Below are 20,643 nucleotides of genomic sequence, written 5' to 3' on the forward strand. Positions count from 1 at the left end.
ACAGACGTGTTATTAAACATCGTGGGCCGACGCTTAAAGAAGCGCCACATCGGCGGAGCAAGACAGTGAAAGTGGAAAGCTTGTGGCTTTTTCTTCTGTGGTTATTTTGGAAGTGAGGACAGTACAGTGTGCTACAGACACAGTATTTTTTTTTCTTCTGCTCAAGCTCAAGCTCGAGACCACAAAGCAGCAACATAACAAAAGGCAAACTTCATCTTCAGGTGGCAGCAGCAGTTTGTTTTGGAAAGTTCTTCACAGATACAAAGGGAGAAAAACCCCAAAAAAAACCCAACTCACTGACCTGAGCATGCACCCAGCGTGCTGGAGACGTCGATCTCCTACTGCAGCTCTCAAAGGATAAAGATGCACATGCTTCCTTCTCTCCTGCAGCTCCCTCTCTTTATAAGCTCACACCCAGCTGTGCGGTTGGTTCCCATTCCCAATCATCCAAAAAGAGCCTCACCTGGACACAGACAGCTATCTGCAAAGCAAGCAACCGACCTGTGAATCAGGTGTCTTCACTGCTGATGACCAATCTCTCCAGAGTCAGGTGTTTCAGAACCTCAAGGAACCAGCTACCTAACCAAAATCGGGGACAAAAAGGTTCGGAGATGGTGCTGATCCATGTTCCAAACCCAGTCCAACCTGGAGGTGAACAACCAAGATTATACCTCTAATTTTTCACTTTGCGTCAAGGCCTCCTCAAAGCATGATATCATTATTAAGAAGTGCACTGCCTGACATGCCGTTCCATTTAATTGCTGCGGTCACATTAGTTAATTTGTACATTTTGCCATCTGCTGCATATTATTGATTGTCAGCTTCAGAGATGGTGCTGCAAAAGAAGAAAAAAACCACGCTGACGTTATTTCTTGATAAGAGTGTAATTAAATTCCACTGTCATTGCGCATCCTGTCTCAGGCCAATGTATGGAGTAAAACAGTCAAGTAACAACGCTCCGTTTGATGGCACCTTCATAAAACTAAATAATGACAATCTACAGATCAACCAGGCCTCTGCAGCCGCAAAACTGAGTTCGATCACCTCCTATAAAGAAAATATGGAAAAATATATTCTTTATATTATTCTTACAAATTCTCTTTATCCCTCTGAAAGAAATTATGAGATCTACAAAGCAGTGGCCATGCAAAGGAGAGTCATACTAAGGCTGAACTCATTCACCTACTTACAGCCATGCCATTTTAAACAAACTAGCCAATGCTGCACTGGGAGGAGACGGTGCAGTAGCTGGATTTTCACATTAATTCCATAAATAACAGCCCCGAAATTAAGCTTTGCCTGCACATCTGAGGAGCAGAGAGCTGGCTTCCTCGGAGGTGCCAGGGACACCTAACCGAGGGGTCCCGTACGCCAGCGCCTCCCCTGACATCTGCCCAGGGATGAGGAACAGTGAAGTAAATGTGAGGAATTCAAGAAGCAATTTTAATGTTGTTTGTAAAAAGAAGTCAAAACAAAAGAATTTTAAAAATAAAACTCTAAAAGCATCTCCTGAATGCCAGCCCATGGGTAGCCCGTGAGTGACACATCCCCTCAGATAAGGGATTTTCAAAAAATGGTGCACATGTGACAAGTTTGGAGATTTGACCTTCACAGAGGGGCTAGCATGTGTGACCAGTTTAACATTTTCATCGTCTTTTGGTTTTGGGTTGTGGGACAGAGCCTGGGAACCCCCTTGCCTTCCCTTCCAGCCAGACGCTGCCATCTGCTGATGTCCTGCCACTGAAAGGTTTCTCTTGCCTCCCAGATCAGCATCTTCATGACCCATCTGTCCAATTATGGGAACGACCGCCTGGGCTTATACACCTTTGCGAACCTGGCCAACTTCGTTAAGAGCTCAACGAACCTGAAACTGCAGACGCTGCCCCCGGCTCAGCTGGCTCAGAAGTACTTCGAGCTCTTCCCGGAGCAGACGGACCCTCTTTGGCAGGTAACGTCGCATCCTCTTCCTCCTCCAATTTAAATCCGCTTTTTGAAATAATAATCTTTTCCTGTAAAAACAAAAATAAAAATAAAAATAAACAGATACATTGCACCCTTTAACAGGGAATCGCTAATGTTGGATCACTGCAGGTACAAGGAGGATTTCCCACCACCTGCCTGTAATCTCAACACCGTAATTTCCTAATCATTGTTACACATACCTGGCTCTTCTCTTATTTAGAACAGGATGTGCCACACTGTGCTTTTAGCTGTGCAGGCATAAATCCAGAGTGACACCACGGAGATCTGTGCAGTTTTTTTGGGCTTATGCTGGCAAAAAGGAGCAGAAAATTTCCCTATTCTTTTGGGCCCAGATGCAAAAGAAGTATAAATCTATAATATTTCCAGTGAGCTTAGCGGAGCTGCAGCAATTCACATCAGTTAATGATTTTCTCCATTCTGTTTATTAACTTTATTCACTAGCAAACTGTATTTTCTATTATCAGCCACTACTATGCAAAAGCTGTATCTATGCGATAACTCCCCTCGAGAGCAGTGAATCCTAACCTTTTCTGTGGGGTCTTTCCTCCACACGTTTTTATTTTGCATTCATAGGTAGCAGAAAGATAAGGAGATGAGTAATATCCCACATTTCGATTTCGTCCTTCCTTTTGGGTTCTTACGTAAATTAAAGTTGGCACTGAGTCCCATGCATCTGAAACCATTTTGTCACCTAGGAAAGTAATGCCTTGAAGCTATTCTAGCACAGCTTTTCATTTTAACCTCAAATGAAAACCTGATTAAATCAATGTTTTAATCTTTTTTTCTTTTCTTTTATTCCTAATGACTGAATTTAACCCTCAATCACGCCAAACCATTATATACACGTTGAATTTTAGTCAAAGGGACCACATATGTGTCTACCCACTCTGAGTTTATTAAATCATAAATCATAGAATCACAGAATGGTTTGGGTTGGAAGGGACCTTAAAGATCATCCAGTTCCAGCCCCCTGCCCTGGTCAGGGACACCTTCCACCAGACCAGGTCGCTCACAGCCCCCCGTCCACCCTGGCCTTGGCTATAAGGTCTCCCTGGAGCCTTCTCTTCCCCAGGCTGAACAGCCCCAACTCTCTCAGCCTGTCCTCACAGCAGAGGTGCTTCAGCCCTTTCATCATTTTTGTGGCCTCCTCTGGACCCTCTCCAACAGCTCCACGTCCTTCTGATGTTGGGGGCTCCAGAGCTGGACGCAGTGCTGCAGGTGGGGTCTCACCAGAGCAGAGCAGAGGGGCAGAATCCCCTCCCTCGACCTGCTGGCCACGCTTCTTTTGGTGCAGCCCAGCAGCTACAAAGGCACATTGCTGGCTCATGTTGAGCTTCTCATCCACCAGCACCCCCAAGTTCTTTTCCTCTGGGCTGCTCTCAATCCATTCTCCGCCCAGCCTGTATTCGCGCCTGGGATTGCCCCGACCCATGTGTGTTAGCGCACAACAATCTGCTGTAAAGACTCATGTGCATGCAAATATTTAGGATACCTCCAGCACGATGTACACAACTGTCTTTTCTTCTTCAGAATCCGTGTGATGATAAACGACACAGGGACATTTGGTCCAGAGACAAAACTTGTGACCACCTACCCAAATTTCTTGTGATAGGACCCCAGAAAACAGGTAAGAAGTAATGAATTTGTAACCGAAGCACGCGCCCCGGTTTTGTATCTCTGTGTTTGTGTCCTGTAAGCTGAAGCCAACTCCCTGCTGTAGAGCTGTGCCCTCCTGTTCCCTATGGGATCCATATAGTAGCTCCTCCGCTGCCAACAGAAAAAGACAACAGTTTGTATCATAAAATAAATTACTAATCCAGGATAATATAGGAATTCTGTGATAGTGACAGAGAAATGGAAGGTCTTGATTCATAGCCCAACGACAGCCTGCATAGCATAAAACCACTGAAGAGCAGTTTTAAAGACACATTCTCCAAAATTCTGTTTACCACCATAGATCATTTCTAGCTGTTTTTGTTGAACAAATAACAAAAAAATTACCGTTACTGGGATTTCAAAGCACACTTACTACATACAGGTTTGTTAATAGACCATTTATTCCTCAAGAGTAGACTCCCAGGAAAAACAGACAGAGGACCAAAGTGCAATTATGGGAGCAACAGAAGCATAATCTCTGAAAGCCCCTTGTGTTTACACTGGCCTTCCATCACTAGGTCACTTTCTTATCAAAGGGAATCACATTTTCCTGTATATCTCTATTTAAAGTACTTTCTTGAATGAATAAACTGAAACGGTTTTTTTTTTTCTGTTTCCTTACGGCATCTCTTTTTGTCATCACAGGAACAACAGCGCTTTATTTATTTCTTCTGATGCATCCTTCCATCATCAGTAATCTCCCCAGTCCAAAAACTTTTGAAGAAGTTCAGTTCTTCAATGGAAACAACTATCACAAGGGAATTGACTGGTAAGGAGAGTAACAAAAAAGAAGCGTTCATTATTAATACACGGTAAATCACAACGGAACAATTAACAGAAGCATGTATGACATCAACATAATTACTGGGTGAATTTGTTCTGTTTGGCATTATCAGAAAGAAAAAGAAACCAATTTGTAATGATTGCAATTTTTGCTTAGGAAAAGCAGTTTTGTAAGCCCTTCGTTTCCACAGGGAACAGCAGTTCTCATCCTTGTGTGAAAACCAAAATAGAAGACAAACATCACACTACACAGAAACAGATTAATCGTGAGCGGTTTTCCTTGCCCGCGTACGGCATGGAGCGCGTGCGGAGTAAACGAGGCTGACTGATAAAAGCAGGCTGTCCTCGCAGCTACGAAACCAGCTGCTTGGTTCACGATGTCACAAAAAATAAAGGGAAGGAAGTGCTTGGTGTTTGTTTTTCCATACCGCATAAAGGAAGAGATGACCCATGGCTATCGTAGAGTCCGTGGTGTAGTACGCTGGGAGAAGAAGGAGCGGTGATGGAGGGGTCTCTCCTCTGCAGCAGATGTAAAGGAAGAGGCTGGCTTCTTGGAGACCTCTTCTGCCACAGTTCACTGAAACTGGCCTACAGGTTGAAAAGCCGGTAGGGTCTGTGTGCAGGGTGAGGCCCTGCGTACTTTGTTTCCATAGAAAAGACACGAAAAACAGTTAGCCCCACCAAAACTGGAAGTTCTCAGAGAGCTCACTGAAACTAAAAGGACTAAAAAATGCCTCCAAAACAATTTCAACTTTGCTTCGTTTGACTTCTTCACCCTTTCAGTTGAATCTTCTGTTGTGCTTTTACTTCCAATCAATTTTAAGTGGAAAAGTTCATTCAAAGCCAAAATTCAAATCTTGCATTCTGAAAACGTCTAAAAGAAAAGATTTGTTGATTCCAAAATGAAATATTTCAACAAATTTTAAATTAAATGGCTGACATTTTGAAGCTTTTCCCATTTTTTTCCTGCAGCTGAAACTGAACTCACTCCAAACTGGTGAAAGATATCCTTTTGACATTGAACTTGTTAGCAAAAATCCCACACATCAAAGGAAAAATCTAATTACCTGACTTCACGGAGGCTTTAGCTATTACCAGCACCATGTAAGAGCCAAGATGCGTTCCCTCTATTCCAGTTCTGGAGCGAGCTGAGAAATTCAATTTTGCCTCTTAAGAATCATATCTGAAAATTCACCTTTGCACCTACTGTGAAATGGGAAGCACAGGGATACGACCCTTTTGTGATCCTGCTAATTCTAACAAGTTTCTTCACCTCCCAGGTACATGGATTTCTTCCCCACTCCTTCCAACATCACCACCGACCTCCTCTTTGAGAAAAGTGCCAATTATTTCCATTCTGAGGAAGCCCCTAAACGAGCTGCCTCCCTTATCCCCAAGGCCAAGATCATCACCATCCTCATCGACCCATCCGATCGGGCGTATTCCTGGTACCAGGTAGGCACCTTGCCTTCCAGACAGTGAAATCAACAGCAGGGGATGATGGCCAACATCGGTGGCAATTTGTGTCCTTGAGCAAGAATGGGATTTATCGCAAAGCATTTGCACTGCGTAGAGGGGGAAGGATGCCACATGCCAGCTTTTGCAGTTGGCACCTGTGACACCAGTGTCACAAATGATGAAACGTCTCAGCGCAGAGCTGCCAGCAGCTGTAAACAAACAGTTTAATCTCAATTACAGCTGACACTGCATAGAGAAAAAGCAGTGCTCCTCACCCAGGGAGATACACGGGCGAAAATGAGTGTGGCTGAGACAGAAAATCGGAGCTCTTGATGCTGAGAATCTGGTACCTTATCCCATCCTCCAGCATGTAAGCTGAGCAGTAGGCGATGGTGTACAAATGTACGCAGTGCCTTCTAAAGTTTCCAAGGAGTTAAAAAGAGCTGTGTCTGGAGAGTTGTTTGGGGTTTTTTTTCTCTCCTTGGAAACAAAAGAAAGCCTGTTGTTTTTCAGAGGAAACTCCAGGACGCTCCTGCCTTTTACTGAGCCCACACCTTTCCATAACAAAATCTGAGCTATTTAAAAAAAAAAAAAAATTTTAAAGATGTGGAAGCATGCATGTAAGACACGGTGTAGTCATACAGATGAAGTGTTAAAACAGACACAACTGAATAATGTTTCAATATGCATAAAATACTCCATGTCTGATACTGTTACTATGAGTGCTGCAAGGAATAAAACATGGCCTAGGGTTGCAGTTTGCACCCTTTTTAAGATTTCATTTGCACCTTTACAACTGCTGATGTGAGATGCAAAGCATTAAAAAGATGTACCTACTTTGACAGAATTTGGCTCCTCAGCTCCCCTCCCGCCTGTCCCAGCAGGGCTCTTGACTGGATGGCGGCCCCATCCATCCTTTCCTTGCGTTTCTCCACTCCTACCCGGCAGAAACGGCACTGGTGGGGTGCTGTGGGCCAGCACAGCCCTCCCAACAGCTCTGGGGAGGCTTACGGCTTCACCTTCAGCATCCTTGTGATACGTGTCTAAATATCTCCCGTCAGCATCAGCGATCCCACGAGGACCCCGCTGCCCTGAAATTCAATTTTTATGAAGTCATTACTTCCAGCCATTGGGCGCCCTCGGAGATAAGGACTCTCCAGAAGAGATGCCTGACCCCCGGATGGTACGCTGTCCATATCGAAAGATGGTTGGCTCATTTCCCTGCCTCACAGGTAATTTCCACCCTGTTGTTTCACCAAGCTCAATGACTATCGGGAAGTCCCAAAATGAGTATGGCTTCATCCTTAGAGCTGATGAGATGTTTCCCGCTGGAACTCTTAGCTGTTAGGAAATGCAGGTGTGACAAGATCAGGATATTTGGCAGAAGTGTGTTGATTTTTCTGTCTTCTGATGGAAAATGCTATGAACTGTGGCCACACGGGCTTGCTGAGGGACTCTGGGGTTTCCTTCCAGGATCAGCCAAGGTCCTCAAGGCTTCTGGGTCCCGAGAAACAAGCAGCTCCAGCAGGAGACATTGTGGGAAGTTTTGACAAATTCATTTAGAAAATGCCAGGCCTTTTTCTCACAAGAAATTTCATTCTGCTTCCCACTCACTTCCTTTCATAGGAAATGTCCCGTTTGTTTGATCCTGCTACGGAATTAGCCTTTCTCAGTGTCGGAGCAGAAATTCCTTCTTTTGCCCCATCTTCCTTCAGATGTTTCATTGAGTTGATTTTTATCTTTCCCATGAAAAATTTACATGAACACATAGACCTAAAGAATATTCCCATTATTAAAAAAAATCTATTTACAGATATAAACCTAAAGAAAATGTTTTAGTACTACAAAATATATGCATAGGCACTCTTCACCCATGGACACGGTCCTTAGCTCAGGTCGTATGTTCTACCTACTGTAAGAAACAGTGGTAAAAGGGTATTTAATGAGCAAGCAGAATGCACCAGTATCTCCAGAGATTGCTCTATGTGGGACAGAATTTTGCTGAAAGGAGGCAGAACTGTTACATATTTAGTCAGGGACCTGGAAAAACCGAAAAGAAATAGCAGCTCTGCCTTTTTGCGGTCCTCACTTTTCTTTTTATACAGTCTCAGCTGTACTCCAAAGAGGAGAAGCAGGTCAATCCCAATTCCAGGAGAAAGGAGAAAGTCTCAGTTCGTAATTTACTTTCTTCTTTCATCTCTGGCCTTTCTATTCTTTCATAAATGGGGAGGAGTACTGCCTAAAGCAGCTGAGCTTGCGGCAAGGGCCGTCCCCAGGCAGGGCACGTCTCCTCATCGGCCACCATGTCCCAGCTTTATTCCTCCGATGGAGAAGGGGCTGTCCCATCAAATTTGGAGCATGCAGAACATCCCGTGCTCTGCCCCCTGTGCTCCTTCTCTGCCCCCTCTCCTGAAGATTTCTCTCCTTTTCCTGCCACAAGGAAGAGCGAGCACAGCCCGCTTATTAAACATTCAGGGGCACGCTGGCCCATTTCTTGTAAAAGGGGTAACCGCTCATGTTTCATAGCTACAGTGATTAATTTTACAAGATAGTCAACAAAATGCAGTCATTCTTAATAATGTGCGCATGGAGAGCGCGCTCCCCGTGCTTACTAATGGGCACTCCGTAACGTGCATTTACTTGGCCTGTGCACTCAAAAACTTAATAATTCATAATAAGCCTTCGCAATAAATATAAAACACGTCTGCCCAGAATAGTTATTAGCAAAACTGCTTGGGACTCCAGTAGGCTTTGGATACATGGTCTTAACATTTGCTTGGGGAGGTCAATGTACTTTTACATGGCATCAATCTTTAATTAAAAAGAAAACAAGAAAAAAAGTTGGCTAACAATTGTGCAAGCCCATGTGGTTGATAGGCTGGTGGTCAGTTTCAAATGAATTGCCCAGTATCGCTTTTGAACGTGTAATCGCATAGTTTCTGAATATTTCATTCTAAAATATAGATGAGCTTTTTTTATTTTTCTTATAAACCTCAACAATATTTCTACATTCCTTCCTTACTCTTTTTCTCAGAATTCTCTGAGATTCGGAGCTGGCTTGTGAGATTTAACTCTTGCATTTCAAGAATGTCTACACACAGAGCTACGGGTGCCCACCTATACAAATTCAACATCATAAAATAAAAAGTAAATCTAAAAAGAAGTTCATCCATATGATTGTTATTAGCACTGTACATGTTAATTTAAATCCCTGTTGTCACAGAAGGGAAATAATGTCATTTTTTCACTAACTTTAGCCATGTTTCTCAATATTTACCGCTACAGTTGCTTATTATCGATGGACAGCAGCTAAGAAGTGACCCAGCTACTGTGATGGATGAAGTGCAGAAGTTTCTCGGAGTCTCTCCTCACTATAATTACTCTGAAGCTCTAACGTGAGTCTGTTCCTTCATTATCTGCCCTATGGGATCACGGTGTACGTCCCCTTCCTACCAAGATCACTTGATCATTAATTACAAAAAAAACCCCAAAAAACATGTTACAACAATGATAATTCCTGTCCTGGGAGACACCCAGGAGTTGTTTTCTCAGGGTTCGTAGTGTCGTTTTCATCGCTGCCCTGGTTAAAATGTACGTTCAGTCGATGTGAACTGTGCATGGAAGAGCTCGGCACACATTTGCACATCAGACTGTTGAACCTTATGACAGTCTCCAGAAGCTGAAGACGGCTTAGCGTCAGCTTAAACTTTTTTATCACATTCATACGGGAGTTTAAGGACAGGGATTGGGTTAGAAGCACTCAGTATGATAAGAGTCAACTGGTCGCATGGTTTCTTTGATTGTTTGCTTTTAATCTGGACTGAATATATCATTCCCTAATCCCGGAGCTGTTCAGCCTGGAGAGAGGAGGCTCTGGGGAGACCTTATAGCAGCCTCCCAGTACCTAAAGGAGGCCTACAGGGAAGACGGGGAGAAACTCTTTAGTAGGGCCCGTTGTGACACAGTGAGGGGTAATGGTTTCAAAATAGAGTGAGGTAGGTTTAGATTAGATATTAGAAAAATTTTTTTACACTGAGGGTGGTGGAACACTGGCACAGGATGCCCAGAGAGGTGGTGGACGCCCCATCCCTGGAAACATTCCAGGCCAGGTTGGATGGGGCTCTGAGCAACCTGATCTGGTTGGAGATGTCCCTGCTCCTGGCAGGGGGGTTGGACCAGATGGCCTTTAACGGTCCCTTCCAACACAAACCATTTTGTGATTCTGTGATTCTGAATGGTTAAGCCAATTCTGCTGACCTTTTACCTAACAGTAGCCAGATACATGGCACAGCAAAATTTAGTCTGTATGCTTCAAGTTTGGTAAAACCAGAAGCTATTAATAGTAGATCCTTAACCTGCAAGTGCTGGGCTCAACTGCAGCACCTGGAGCATGGGGAGAAGCTCGTATTTGCCTATGGAGCACAAAACCCTGAGGCTGGGCAGCCTGACTGTTCATGGCCTGCGGTGTGAGTGCCAAAACCGCAGGTGCTCTGCAGGAGCCCAAATCAAGGTTCCCTGAACTTTGGGAGAGCCCTTGGATTGACTTCCCACCGCCTTTGGTTTTCTCAGTTCCCTGCAGGAAGGCAGACTCTCCGCAGCGGCAGGAGTGGGCTGAATGTCTCTCTCCCCTTCTTAGTCTGGCAGAAAATGTTAAGAAGCTTTTGCTTCTGAGCCTCTCCGTACGAGAAGCATCATCTCACCCCAGCCAGAAGCGCTGGGCTGGGAGAGTGCCTGGGACACCCGTGGCCTGAGAAGCTTGGCACTGCGGTGGAGGTTTTCCCAAGTCGGTGCGCAAGCAGAGAGGTCGAGCTTGCACGTGGTGTGGGAGGTGGAAAAGCCTATACCTGCAGGCTGGAACCAGGAAAACTGTGGGAAAACCACGGAATTTCCACCTACCCCACGCTGCCTCCTCTCTGCTTGTAATTATTCTTTAATATTTCCTCCACTGAGAGCGTTATGGTTATTTATTTGATAGGTATGAAGTGAGAATCGAGTGCTTGTTGTTCTTTGAGTCTTAAGAATGTTGCTCCACCAAAATCTTTTTCTAGAGGGAAAACTTTGGATTTCAGAATGTAATTTTTTAAGTCGCTGGTTTCCAAAGCGGATGAAGTAGAGGAGGAGTTCAAATACACAGCTGAACTATTGATGTTGGAACAACTGCTGCTGCACATCTGCAGTGCCTTCTGCTAGGTTTTAAAAACACACACCCACATACATCTATCTTCCTTTCTGTAACAACATTAAAGTCAGCGGAGTCACGCACGAGGAAAAAATTTGGCCTCTCCTATTTGTTTGGACAGGAAAAACAGATTGTAAACAGATCTATAAAATTAGGCAATCGCTGTTTAGAGGCATCAGGAATGCAAATGTGCTGTGGAAGCACACACTTCTGCATGGATTTAGGACAGAAGAGAAAAATGTGCTAAACAACCTAGTTGCTTTATAGTAGGACTGTCAAAGTAAGAAAGATTGCGTAGGATCGTTTCTAGTCATTACTGCCTAATAACTGTGCGTCACACATTTGTAAAGTTGGCACAAAGCAGCCTAAGGACTCCGTCCTGCAAACACTAGGGAGCAACAAGTTCATCACCCTGAGTAATTACGTGGACGTCTGATAGGAGAGCAAAATCAACCCAGGCAGAAGGAAGGTACTCATCACAGCTGTGGCAAGAGAGCAGAGAGGTGGTGGACGCCCCATCCCTGGAAACATCCAAGGCCAGGTTGGATGAGGCTCTGAGCAACCTGATCTGGTTGGAGATGTCCCTGCTCCTTGCAGGGGGGTTGGACCTGACGGCCTTTAAAGGTCCCTTCCCACCCAAACCATTCTGTGGTTCTAAGACCTGCACTTTTTATTAGAGTAGTGAAAACAAAAGAGGAAAATCAACTAAAGTTGCAAGGCTTTTACACAGAATGCCATCAACAGGAAGACATTGAGTCCCCACACGAAGTGCTAGGAGAAGGAAACCAGTCAGGTTCAACCCTGCATCTCCCACCGGCTTACTCTGCAAGGGCAGAAAAGATAACCGGGTTTGGAGGAAAGGCTGCTGCTGACCGCTTTATAAAGCTCACTTGTAACTTTAGCCTAAAGGCTGTCAGGAATTTTGAAATAAATAATTCCATTGTGCCTAATTACGTTTTCAGGAGTCCTGAGTTTCGTAATACCTGAACTCAATGGGCTGAATTCAGCCCAAGCTGCCTTACCCTCTTCTCCTCGATTCAAATTTGCACATTCTCTCAATAATGTTCAATATGCTCCTTCTGAGGCAGAAATATTGTTTGGGGAATAGTTTTGCAGTTTTCCTTTTACCCAGCACACTGTGTTGTTGCTTCTCTTGGGAAATTAGTGCAAGCCAGCTAAAGCACTTCACCACGCGATGAGCAGATGGAAAAGGCCAAAGTAGACATGAATCTATCATCGATAGATCCATTTAATCAATGATTTATTTATTTTTAATTGATACAGCTACCGAGACGATTTAGGAAACAAGGGTCAGGCCTGCAATAATAGGCTGGGCAAGGAAAAAAAAAACGTGAAGAAGGTTCACCCTTCTCCAGAAATTAGTTCGTTTACGTGCAGCAGCAAATTGCAGGTGCACCCTGGTAGACCCAGGGCAAAAAGGGAGTCTGTAACTAATTAACTCCGTGTTCCAGGCAATTATACTTCATCCTTTTCAAACATCTGCTGAATAGCAGAAATGCAAACCTTTTCAATGTTTTATGCATGCTGCAAGTCCCACAGCAATAAATTCCAAACTTAACACTGCGCGTTGTTCATTTCGTAGTGAGTACGTGTTTCAAAGCCTTAATCTAAAATTGATATATCTTTGAATTTTAGACATCAGAATCAAATTGCGTATTTCAGATAAGACCTCTAAGACAGTGTTTATGCCGTATTGCCATCTTTGGAATGAAAATCATATTTCGATCTAATGATACGGAACAACCAGCTTCTCAGGCGCAGCTGAATTATCAACAGCCAACCAACGGTTCTCTCAGCAGACCTGAACGATGGTTATTTCACTCAAAAATCAACATAAAACATTTCAATATTGTATTTCCCGTCGTCTTGTAGTCACGCAACTATCACACGCTATTTTATATGCACAGACTTAGGGGTTGAGCCTGTTGAAGTCAGCGAATAGATCCGCTTGCCCTTCTTAACCCCTCTCACCTTGACAGCGGTGACCTAGAACAGCATCAGCCCCAACTGGCCATGTGGAGAGCTTTCCTTGAGCACAGCAGATAAACTCCTTGAGAACATACTGCATCTAATTCCAGGAGAAGAGCTGATTAGTAATTTTTTCAACAAAACGTTCTTTGTTCAAGTGTGGGTTGATCAAAACATTAGCACCCCACAGGGATACACAGAGCAGTCTGACACGAATAAAATCTCTGACCAAAACCAGACAATAAAATACGAGTCATAGTCTGGAGTGGGGCAGCTTAAGATCCTTGAGACCGAGGCTCAGGATCTTCACTGGCATCCTACAGATCAACGCTTCAAACTTGTACCCTACACGTTGGACAAGTAGAATAAAAAATAGCCAGTGTAGGTAAAGCACAATGTGAAAAACTTCTTGCCTTGAGCCTCTCCCAAAGCAAATTTGTGGAAAAACTAAATACCCAGAGCTTTCGCAAAAGGGGAAAACTGTTTCCCACTCTGTCCTCAGTATTTCAGTCATCTAGAGAGATGTGTGCAGCAATCATTCTTGGCTAACACTGATGGTTTAGTAGCTGGGAGATTCTTCTGTAGTGAAGTCTTTCAAAAAATGTAATTCTTTATAGGTTTGACCCTCAGAAAGGCTTTTGGTGCCAGTTACTGGAAGGAGGGAAAACAAAGTGCCTGGGAAAAAGCAAAGGTCGAAAATACCCACCAATGGACCAAGAGGTAAGGGCTTTCCAGAGATTTAGGGTAACATTTTTTAATATTGACCCTGTGTTTGTCTCCTGCCAAAATCTGCCGTTGGGTGGGTTTCCTTCTTTGACTGTTGTTGGCTTTTTTTTTTTCCACCTTTTTCAGTCTCGAGCGTTTCTGTCGACCTACTACAGAGACCACAACGTGGAGTTGTCCAAGCTGCTGCACAGGCTGGGGCAGCCCCTGCCCTCCTGGCTGAGACAGGAGCTGCAGAAGGTCAGGTAGCACGCAAAGGCGGGGGACTCAAACGAGGACAATTTCCTTCACCGTCAAACCCCTTGCTTCTCCGACTCACTTGTGATCATCAGTAGAGGACCTCATGAAAAACGCTCTTTCTATGAAAAAAAAAAAAGAAAACCAGAAAAGAATAAAAAAACCAAACCCAACAACTGTTTATATGCACGCGCTGACAGTTATGAGCATTGACCACTTTTGTCAGCTTCCAGGAAATAATCCGGAGCTACGCGGCATTACTCTTTATCCAGACCGGGATTTGTGCATAGCCCAATTCCTCTGTTCGCCAGGAGGTACCAGAAACTGTGCGCATGACGGATTGACTTCAGTGTACACGACAAATTGCAGTCTGTCAGGACATGAGCAAAGGATGGGAACATCTCTCGCTGGACTGTGAGGTTGGTCATCCGCTGGGGTTTTTCCACCTTTGTTTTCGCTGTTTTTTTCCCCAACCCTGCAAGTTTTCCTATCATTGTATAGGGGGATATATAGTATTCATGCACCATCAGTGCTTTCTCCACAGAAAGAGGTGGGCTGAATTCTCACCTACCCCGCTTCCCTGGGATTCCTGTAATAACTGATGACAGTCTCTGCTCTTTCTTCTGCTGTTTTGGGTTTTTTAATCCCCTTCACAACAAGATATGTCCCGATTTACCGGAGTCGTGTGGGTTGTTGAGGTGCAAAGCAGCGAGGTGGCCCTCCTCACGGATCTCAGCGATATCCGTTGCCTATCTTTTGGACGTGGCTACTTTGCCACCCAGAGAAGGTTTTTCGTCGCATCTGTTGGGTTCCTACAGAAGCTGTGACAGAGCTCTGAGATGTGAAATCATATCAAATATTTTCTCATCATGCCAAAACACTGTCAAAACCTTCTAAAATGTAAGCAGGGCATGCAAGCAATATACCGACGATAACCTAATATCGACAACTTTGTCTTTATCTAGAAAGCAATGTTTTTGCTCTGAAGCCTTCAAAGCAAGAGATCAGGTTGGTCATTTAGGGTGTCAGTCTGCAAGCTGAAAAAAATCTTTAATGACCAAAGCTATTAAGGTTTTGGAGAAAAACCTACCTCCTGCAGACTTTAATGGGGTTGAAAGGACAAGCATATCCATTATATATCACATATACATATATGATGCACATATTTCGGTGCCTGCATGTGGTAGATATGTCTATCTAGATCAGATATACACTTAGTTTTAAATATCTGCTTTTTGTGCCCATAGCTAAATGAAAGCATTGTTTACCAAAAATATGGTACTACGAACTGTGTCCTTCTCAGATCTGTGTAGTCAAGGTCAACAAGACTGGGTAGAAACTCACTGGGAAATTTAAGCTGAGGGCACAAATACCATTTAGGGATTTTAAGCTTGGAACCCTTTTTCTCAAGAAAATAAAAAGTTGGCAAAACTTTGCTACATGTTCCTTATGCAGCACAAAATGGAGTAGGTTTGAATTTTCAGGCTTCCCCGTCTTAGTTCTTAGGCACAAGCCACTTCAGGTGCTGCAGAGGCTTTGTGCTTTCCCCTTCCCATTAATTTCATCCTCACCTCCTAGCTCAGGAGATAGAATGAATTGATTTAGGCTTCAAACCAGCTGATAGATGTAGATATCTATCTTAGCGTTTCCAAACTCTTGAGACTGTCCACCAAGATGATGACACTAGCCTATTTTGGATTGACAAGTCCAGTGCTTCCCAGAGCTATCCTAATGCCACCAGTCCCGCTGCCGGCTCTTCAGCGGCGGCACTTGCCGGTGAGCATCCTCTGGCGCCACCTGCCTGCCACAGTGCTTCCCCTCTCCTGGCCTCCATGATGTTCCTCCACCGCTGACCATCTGAATGTGAGTGGCTGCTTCTTCCCTCCACACCATTCCAGTCTTTTTCTCTGTCCCAGCACTGGCCTGGTCCAGGTCCCTCATCCACGCAAGGAGCTGGCACTGCCCTCCTTGGTCCCACACACACACGGCCCATGGGGTCACGCAGAGGAGAGGCTGAGATGTTCCTGCATGGTCCCTTGTGCTCCTGCTCTCTACCTCAACCCTTGCTCCTTCTGCAGGAGGATCCACAGCAGGGGTGAGAATAGGACAAGGGTGCAACAAGCCCAAACCCATCGGTGCTGCACTAGCCCGCTCACATGAGGACGTAGACGAACATACAGGAAAGCCCGAAAGACAAGCGTTGCCCAGTTTCATGTTTGCTTTTAAATGGGATTCATCTCACACAAGTGAGACATCTACTTCATTTTATAGGTGATGAAGGGAAATAGCGCTTCTAGGACACCATTCATCTCATCACAAACCAGACTTCTTACATGAGCGAGATTAATCTTGCCTCTTCCTCTCTATTGATTGTAAAAGGACAATAGACCACTCGTGCAGGGGAAGAGCTCAGCGGTGTAGGTCTAAAATGAGGTGAGCTGAAAAGGAGAAGGTATTTTATCTCACAGCTATAGTTGCTGGAGATGAGAGGGAGCTGGGAGGGTCTGAGGGAAGGTTTTGATTTTGTTTGGTTTTCCAAAAGTAATTTTTCTAGTTCTTATATTTCGACCAGGACGACTCTTCAAAATGAGCCAGGGCAAACTAAATGCCAAATAAAAGGAACCTTACAATATTTTTTTTGTCTTTTTTTTTGGAGGGGTGGGGGGGAAAACAGTTACATACTTTGTTGCAAATTCAGACTCTTTTCACTTTTAGCACTGATAATGCCAAAGATAAAAGTGTGCTCGGTTTTGGATAATTAAGGCTTGGTCAGAGAAGAATGTCTAAATCAATCACTTGATACAATTTTTAGCGGTTAGAATGCATTAAAATGGGCTCATCGTTAATGAGAAGATGACTTCATAACTTCTTGACTAAAAGCTAAACAAACATGAAATTGGTTTCAGGAGTTTTTCAGGGAAATGAGACAAATACTGTAAAATCTGGAAAATTATTTCTTGTTCTTACCTTTTCACTTACAAAAAAAAAAAGAAAGAAATCTTTCCAACTCTCAGCTCTGTAACAGCATCATGTCCTTAAAACACACTGGGTATTTTTATACCTCATTGTTATTTTTTAAGTTTGAATGGGCATCACATTTCCGAGAGATCCCGTGTTCCATTGAAAGCTGACATTTGAATTGACTTCATTATGTGTCGTATAACGATGAAATAACAGTATTTCAAAGTTTCATTCCTTCCACTCGTAATAGGACCCATCAACAGAGAATTTCTCTGGACCACCGTATCATAGAGGAGCCTTTGAGAACTAGCTGGAAATGATCTCGATTTCTTTTATGCCTTTCATATTGCTGACCACATAATTGGTGGGATTCTTAAAGACCAGCAAAACAAATGCAATACAAACGAAACATTTATTCGTGGCGAGGGGGCCGTAGCTGGGAAAGATAATGCTGGCTCTTCTTCCCTATTCATAAGCTACGGGGTTCATCTCCACAAAACCTCCACATGGTGCAGGCTGTCAATCAGTAGGAGTTTTACATACTGGAGGGCTGTAGCTGCAGTTTGCTGACATCCCCCTGGAAATACGAATTCCCGCAGAGGTTTGAAGGAGACTTGCCACACTGAGGACCTGACCTACTGCCTATAGAGACCAGTGGGAGTCTTCCTCTTAATTCCACCAGACACTGGTTGGCCTCCAAGAGCTGGTTCCATGAGGCACAATCTGTGTCGGTCAAGCATCATGTAGTCTGGAAATCCATCACTAGTCTGATTTCTACAATCCAGCAGCAATTTCTTCCCCCAGCCTCTCTCGGTCGGTGCTCTACCATGGTTGGAGCTGGAAGCCGTCCCTCACCTCCAGCACCCCACGGGGCTGCACCAGCCCTGGTCCCGCAGTACTGCGTAGGTCCCTCTCTGCTCCATCTTCCTGCCTCGCTGGCTACAAAAATTAGAAAACCCTACGGACCAGACACAGGTGTCAGGGCCTATAGCAGCATATTTTATGATGAAAGTAGGGCTTCGGCCCTCAGAAAACTGAGCTTGTATAATCAAGCTTGTCTTTGAGCGAGAAGCAATCAGAAAAGAATCCAAAACCTTCTAAATTATGCACTGACCTCTCAAGGTCTAAAATAAAGTTGCTGGATTAACTGCTCATAGATGTTTTCTAATAAAACAATTTTTCTCTCTGATAGGGAATCAGACTGCCGAGTGTCCCCAAAACAAATTAAGATGGCAGAATTATAAATTCTTGGGGGAGGAAAATGTTGCGTAATGAACACGCTGATGGGTCCAGGCTCTCTGATGTGTTAATAAGGCAGTGGGGACACGTCCTGAATAGAAAAGGAGAAGCTGAATATTTTCTCCTCTTCCTTCTCCCTCCTCCTTTTCCTTCCCGTTCATGTTAAATTTTGAGCTGGCGTAGCGCATCTGAAAAGCACACAATGGATAGAGCCCATGAGACAGGGGAACATTATTCATCCCCAGAACGATCGGCCGAGAATAAATTGGGTGCGGGGTGCTCACTTCCCCTAAGCTGAGCCACCTTCAAGTCAGACATCAAGTCCAAACCAGCCATTTAGTTTCCGTCAGTAGCAAATTATGTTTATAATGGGTTTAAAATTGCTGTTTACAATAGGTGTGTGAGCGTGTGACAGCTGTGTAAAACAGGTACAACACAGCTATATAAATCAGCAGAGACGAAGTGTCTAATTTCGTTGTCGTTAAGTAAGATTAAGCTGGCTCCTGGTGGCAGGAGAAGCTCCCTGGTGCCATTTTAGCTCTCGATTGCAGTGCCGTCTCTTTCTTCCCAGAAGATGCTCTCTTTCTCAAAAAGCTGATATCTCTCACGATCGCCTCACCGTGTTTCTCCTCATCGCTATCAGATCATGAGACGCGGCTTTGACCGTTAGTCTGTCCATCGTCATATCAGTTCATACATCTCTGCATTAATCTGCCAGGAATTGTTGCTTCGGAGACTTTTTTTTATTTAAGCGTGCATTCTTGGGATAGGAATTTCCCTGCCAGACAACATTTCTTACATTGTCTTTATTTCCTCTTTTTTCCTTTCAGTTCATCCTTTTAGCGTGACTGCAAAGGCGTGGACCTGTCTATGGATTCGATTCCTCCATCCCTATCCTATCCAGAAAAGCTACCAAGAAATAAACACGGATTTGCAAGCGACACAGATTCTGCAGTGTTCAGTGCTCCAGCGACTGGATAACTTTTATAAGACTTGCGATCATTTCTGTAGTATTTCAAAACAAAAGACATCCTCTTGATAGAACTGAGGAAAAACTTCACTGTCTTGCCCAAGCTCTTTTTTTTTTTTCTTTTTCTTTCCCCTCTGACATGACGACAGCAAATCCAGTTGAACAAATACCTGGTGTTGAAGAAAAGGGAATCAAAATTATTTTGATCACTCAAAGTATTTTTGTTGGGGGGGAGGGGTGAGGGGGGTCAAAGTCTGTATTTGCTGGAATTGTTTTAAATAATTGATGTGCACACACCTTATTATCGGTTCTTCTCACTGCCACAGAATAAACACTTCTGATGGTGTAGTACAGAGAGAGCTTTTCTTCTTCCCTTAAATCCTCTTTCCCATTTTCTGAGACAAAATCTGCTCTTCTCTAACCTCTGCCATATATTTCAAGTTGTACACCGACTCGGCTTCGCCTGCCTCAGCAACTCCTGGAGGCTTTCACTTGTCCTCGACATAGAGGCCCCGACACCGTGGGATTTATGGCACCAGCTCCACCAGCTCTGGGAGAGCCATCGACCTCGTCCTCTGCCTCCCTCCTCCTCCTCCTGGGTAGGGAACATTAATTCAGGCAACTGAATGTTCTGTCACTTAGATGTTTGTTACGTTGCATAATGCGCGTTTATGAGCCTGCCTTTCAAAAGTATTACCCACCTGCACGCCATGAGTTGTGTGGATATTCCATCAGCCCTGTCTAAGCTCTTCCTCCAATTATCACACCAGGCTTTTTCTCCACTCTGTTTGAGGAATCTTAAAAGGACCCGATTTCAGCCGATGCAAATCGCCTTGAAGGGCACTCAAACGGAACGCTCAGACTTAGGAGACATTGATTTTTTCTTCCCCCCCTAAAACAGCATAATGCTTCCACTTTTTATTACAAAATATGCATCTGTTTTACAGATCTATGCCAGAACGAGGTTAAATCAGATCAGAGTCAAGGTTTCTTAGCAGAACCCTTACAGAAGAGCAAATCATGCCTCACTAGAGCTTTTATCGTTAAGCAAATTAGAAGTGACACTATAGACATCTTAATACCAGCTTTGGCTTCTTTCCGGATCTGCTTGACGCTTTCAGACAAGGGAGACATGGTAGGTAAAATTTTCAAAACATTTCAGGGCTTTAACCCTGTTTGGTTTTGGTTTTTTTTTAAAAAAAAAGACTTGTAGGCCCTTGGAAAACAAAAACCAATTGGCTTTCTATCATAATTATTTGTTATCAATTGAGTCAGAGAGCTAGGCACTTTTAGAAGTGAAGAGGAGAGGAAGACCACTTTTTCATGCATGCAAATATCCAAATTCCAGTTAGAAACTGATTTTTAGAATTACAGAAAGGAGTTCCACATGTGATTTATACGCATATTTGCATCCACAAAGAATTAAAGAATTCCTAGGGAAACCAGATTGATATTTGCATTTTGG

The 20,643-nt window shown here is 43.9% G+C and overlaps 1 protein-coding gene across 1 annotated transcript in view; it reads left to right on the top strand.

Moving 5' to 3' along the window:
- Nucleotides 1-19,531, top strand: part of LOC104481662 (N-deacetylase and N-sulfotransferase 4) — a 75,015-nt gene extending 55,484 nt beyond the window's left edge. Inside the window, exons 6-14 of the mRNA XM_010122937.2 lie at nucleotides 1,766-1,948; nucleotides 3,514-3,610; nucleotides 4,285-4,408; nucleotides 5,703-5,877; nucleotides 6,942-7,112; nucleotides 9,166-9,275; nucleotides 13,666-13,768; nucleotides 13,901-14,427; nucleotides 19,039-19,531. Of these exons, the coding sequence (XP_010121239.2) occupies nucleotides 1,766-1,948; nucleotides 3,514-3,610; nucleotides 4,285-4,408; nucleotides 5,703-5,877; nucleotides 6,942-7,112; nucleotides 9,166-9,275; nucleotides 13,666-13,768; nucleotides 13,901-14,020 (1,083 nt within the window). The 3' untranslated portion in view covers nucleotides 14,021-14,427; nucleotides 19,039-19,531. The remainder of the gene's footprint in view (nucleotides 1-1,765; nucleotides 1,949-3,513; nucleotides 3,611-4,284; nucleotides 4,409-5,702; nucleotides 5,878-6,941; nucleotides 7,113-9,165; nucleotides 9,276-13,665; nucleotides 13,769-13,900; nucleotides 14,428-19,038) is intronic.
- The last annotated feature ends 1,112 nt before the right edge of the window (nucleotides 19,532-20,643 follow it).

Source organism: Chlamydotis macqueenii, chromosome 4 (genome assembly GCF_036417535.1).
Source record: "Chlamydotis macqueenii isolate bChlMac1 chromosome 4, bChlMac1.mat, whole genome shotgun sequence".
NCBI classification, from domain to species: Eukaryota; Metazoa; Chordata; class Aves; order Otidiformes; family Otididae; genus Chlamydotis; species Chlamydotis macqueenii.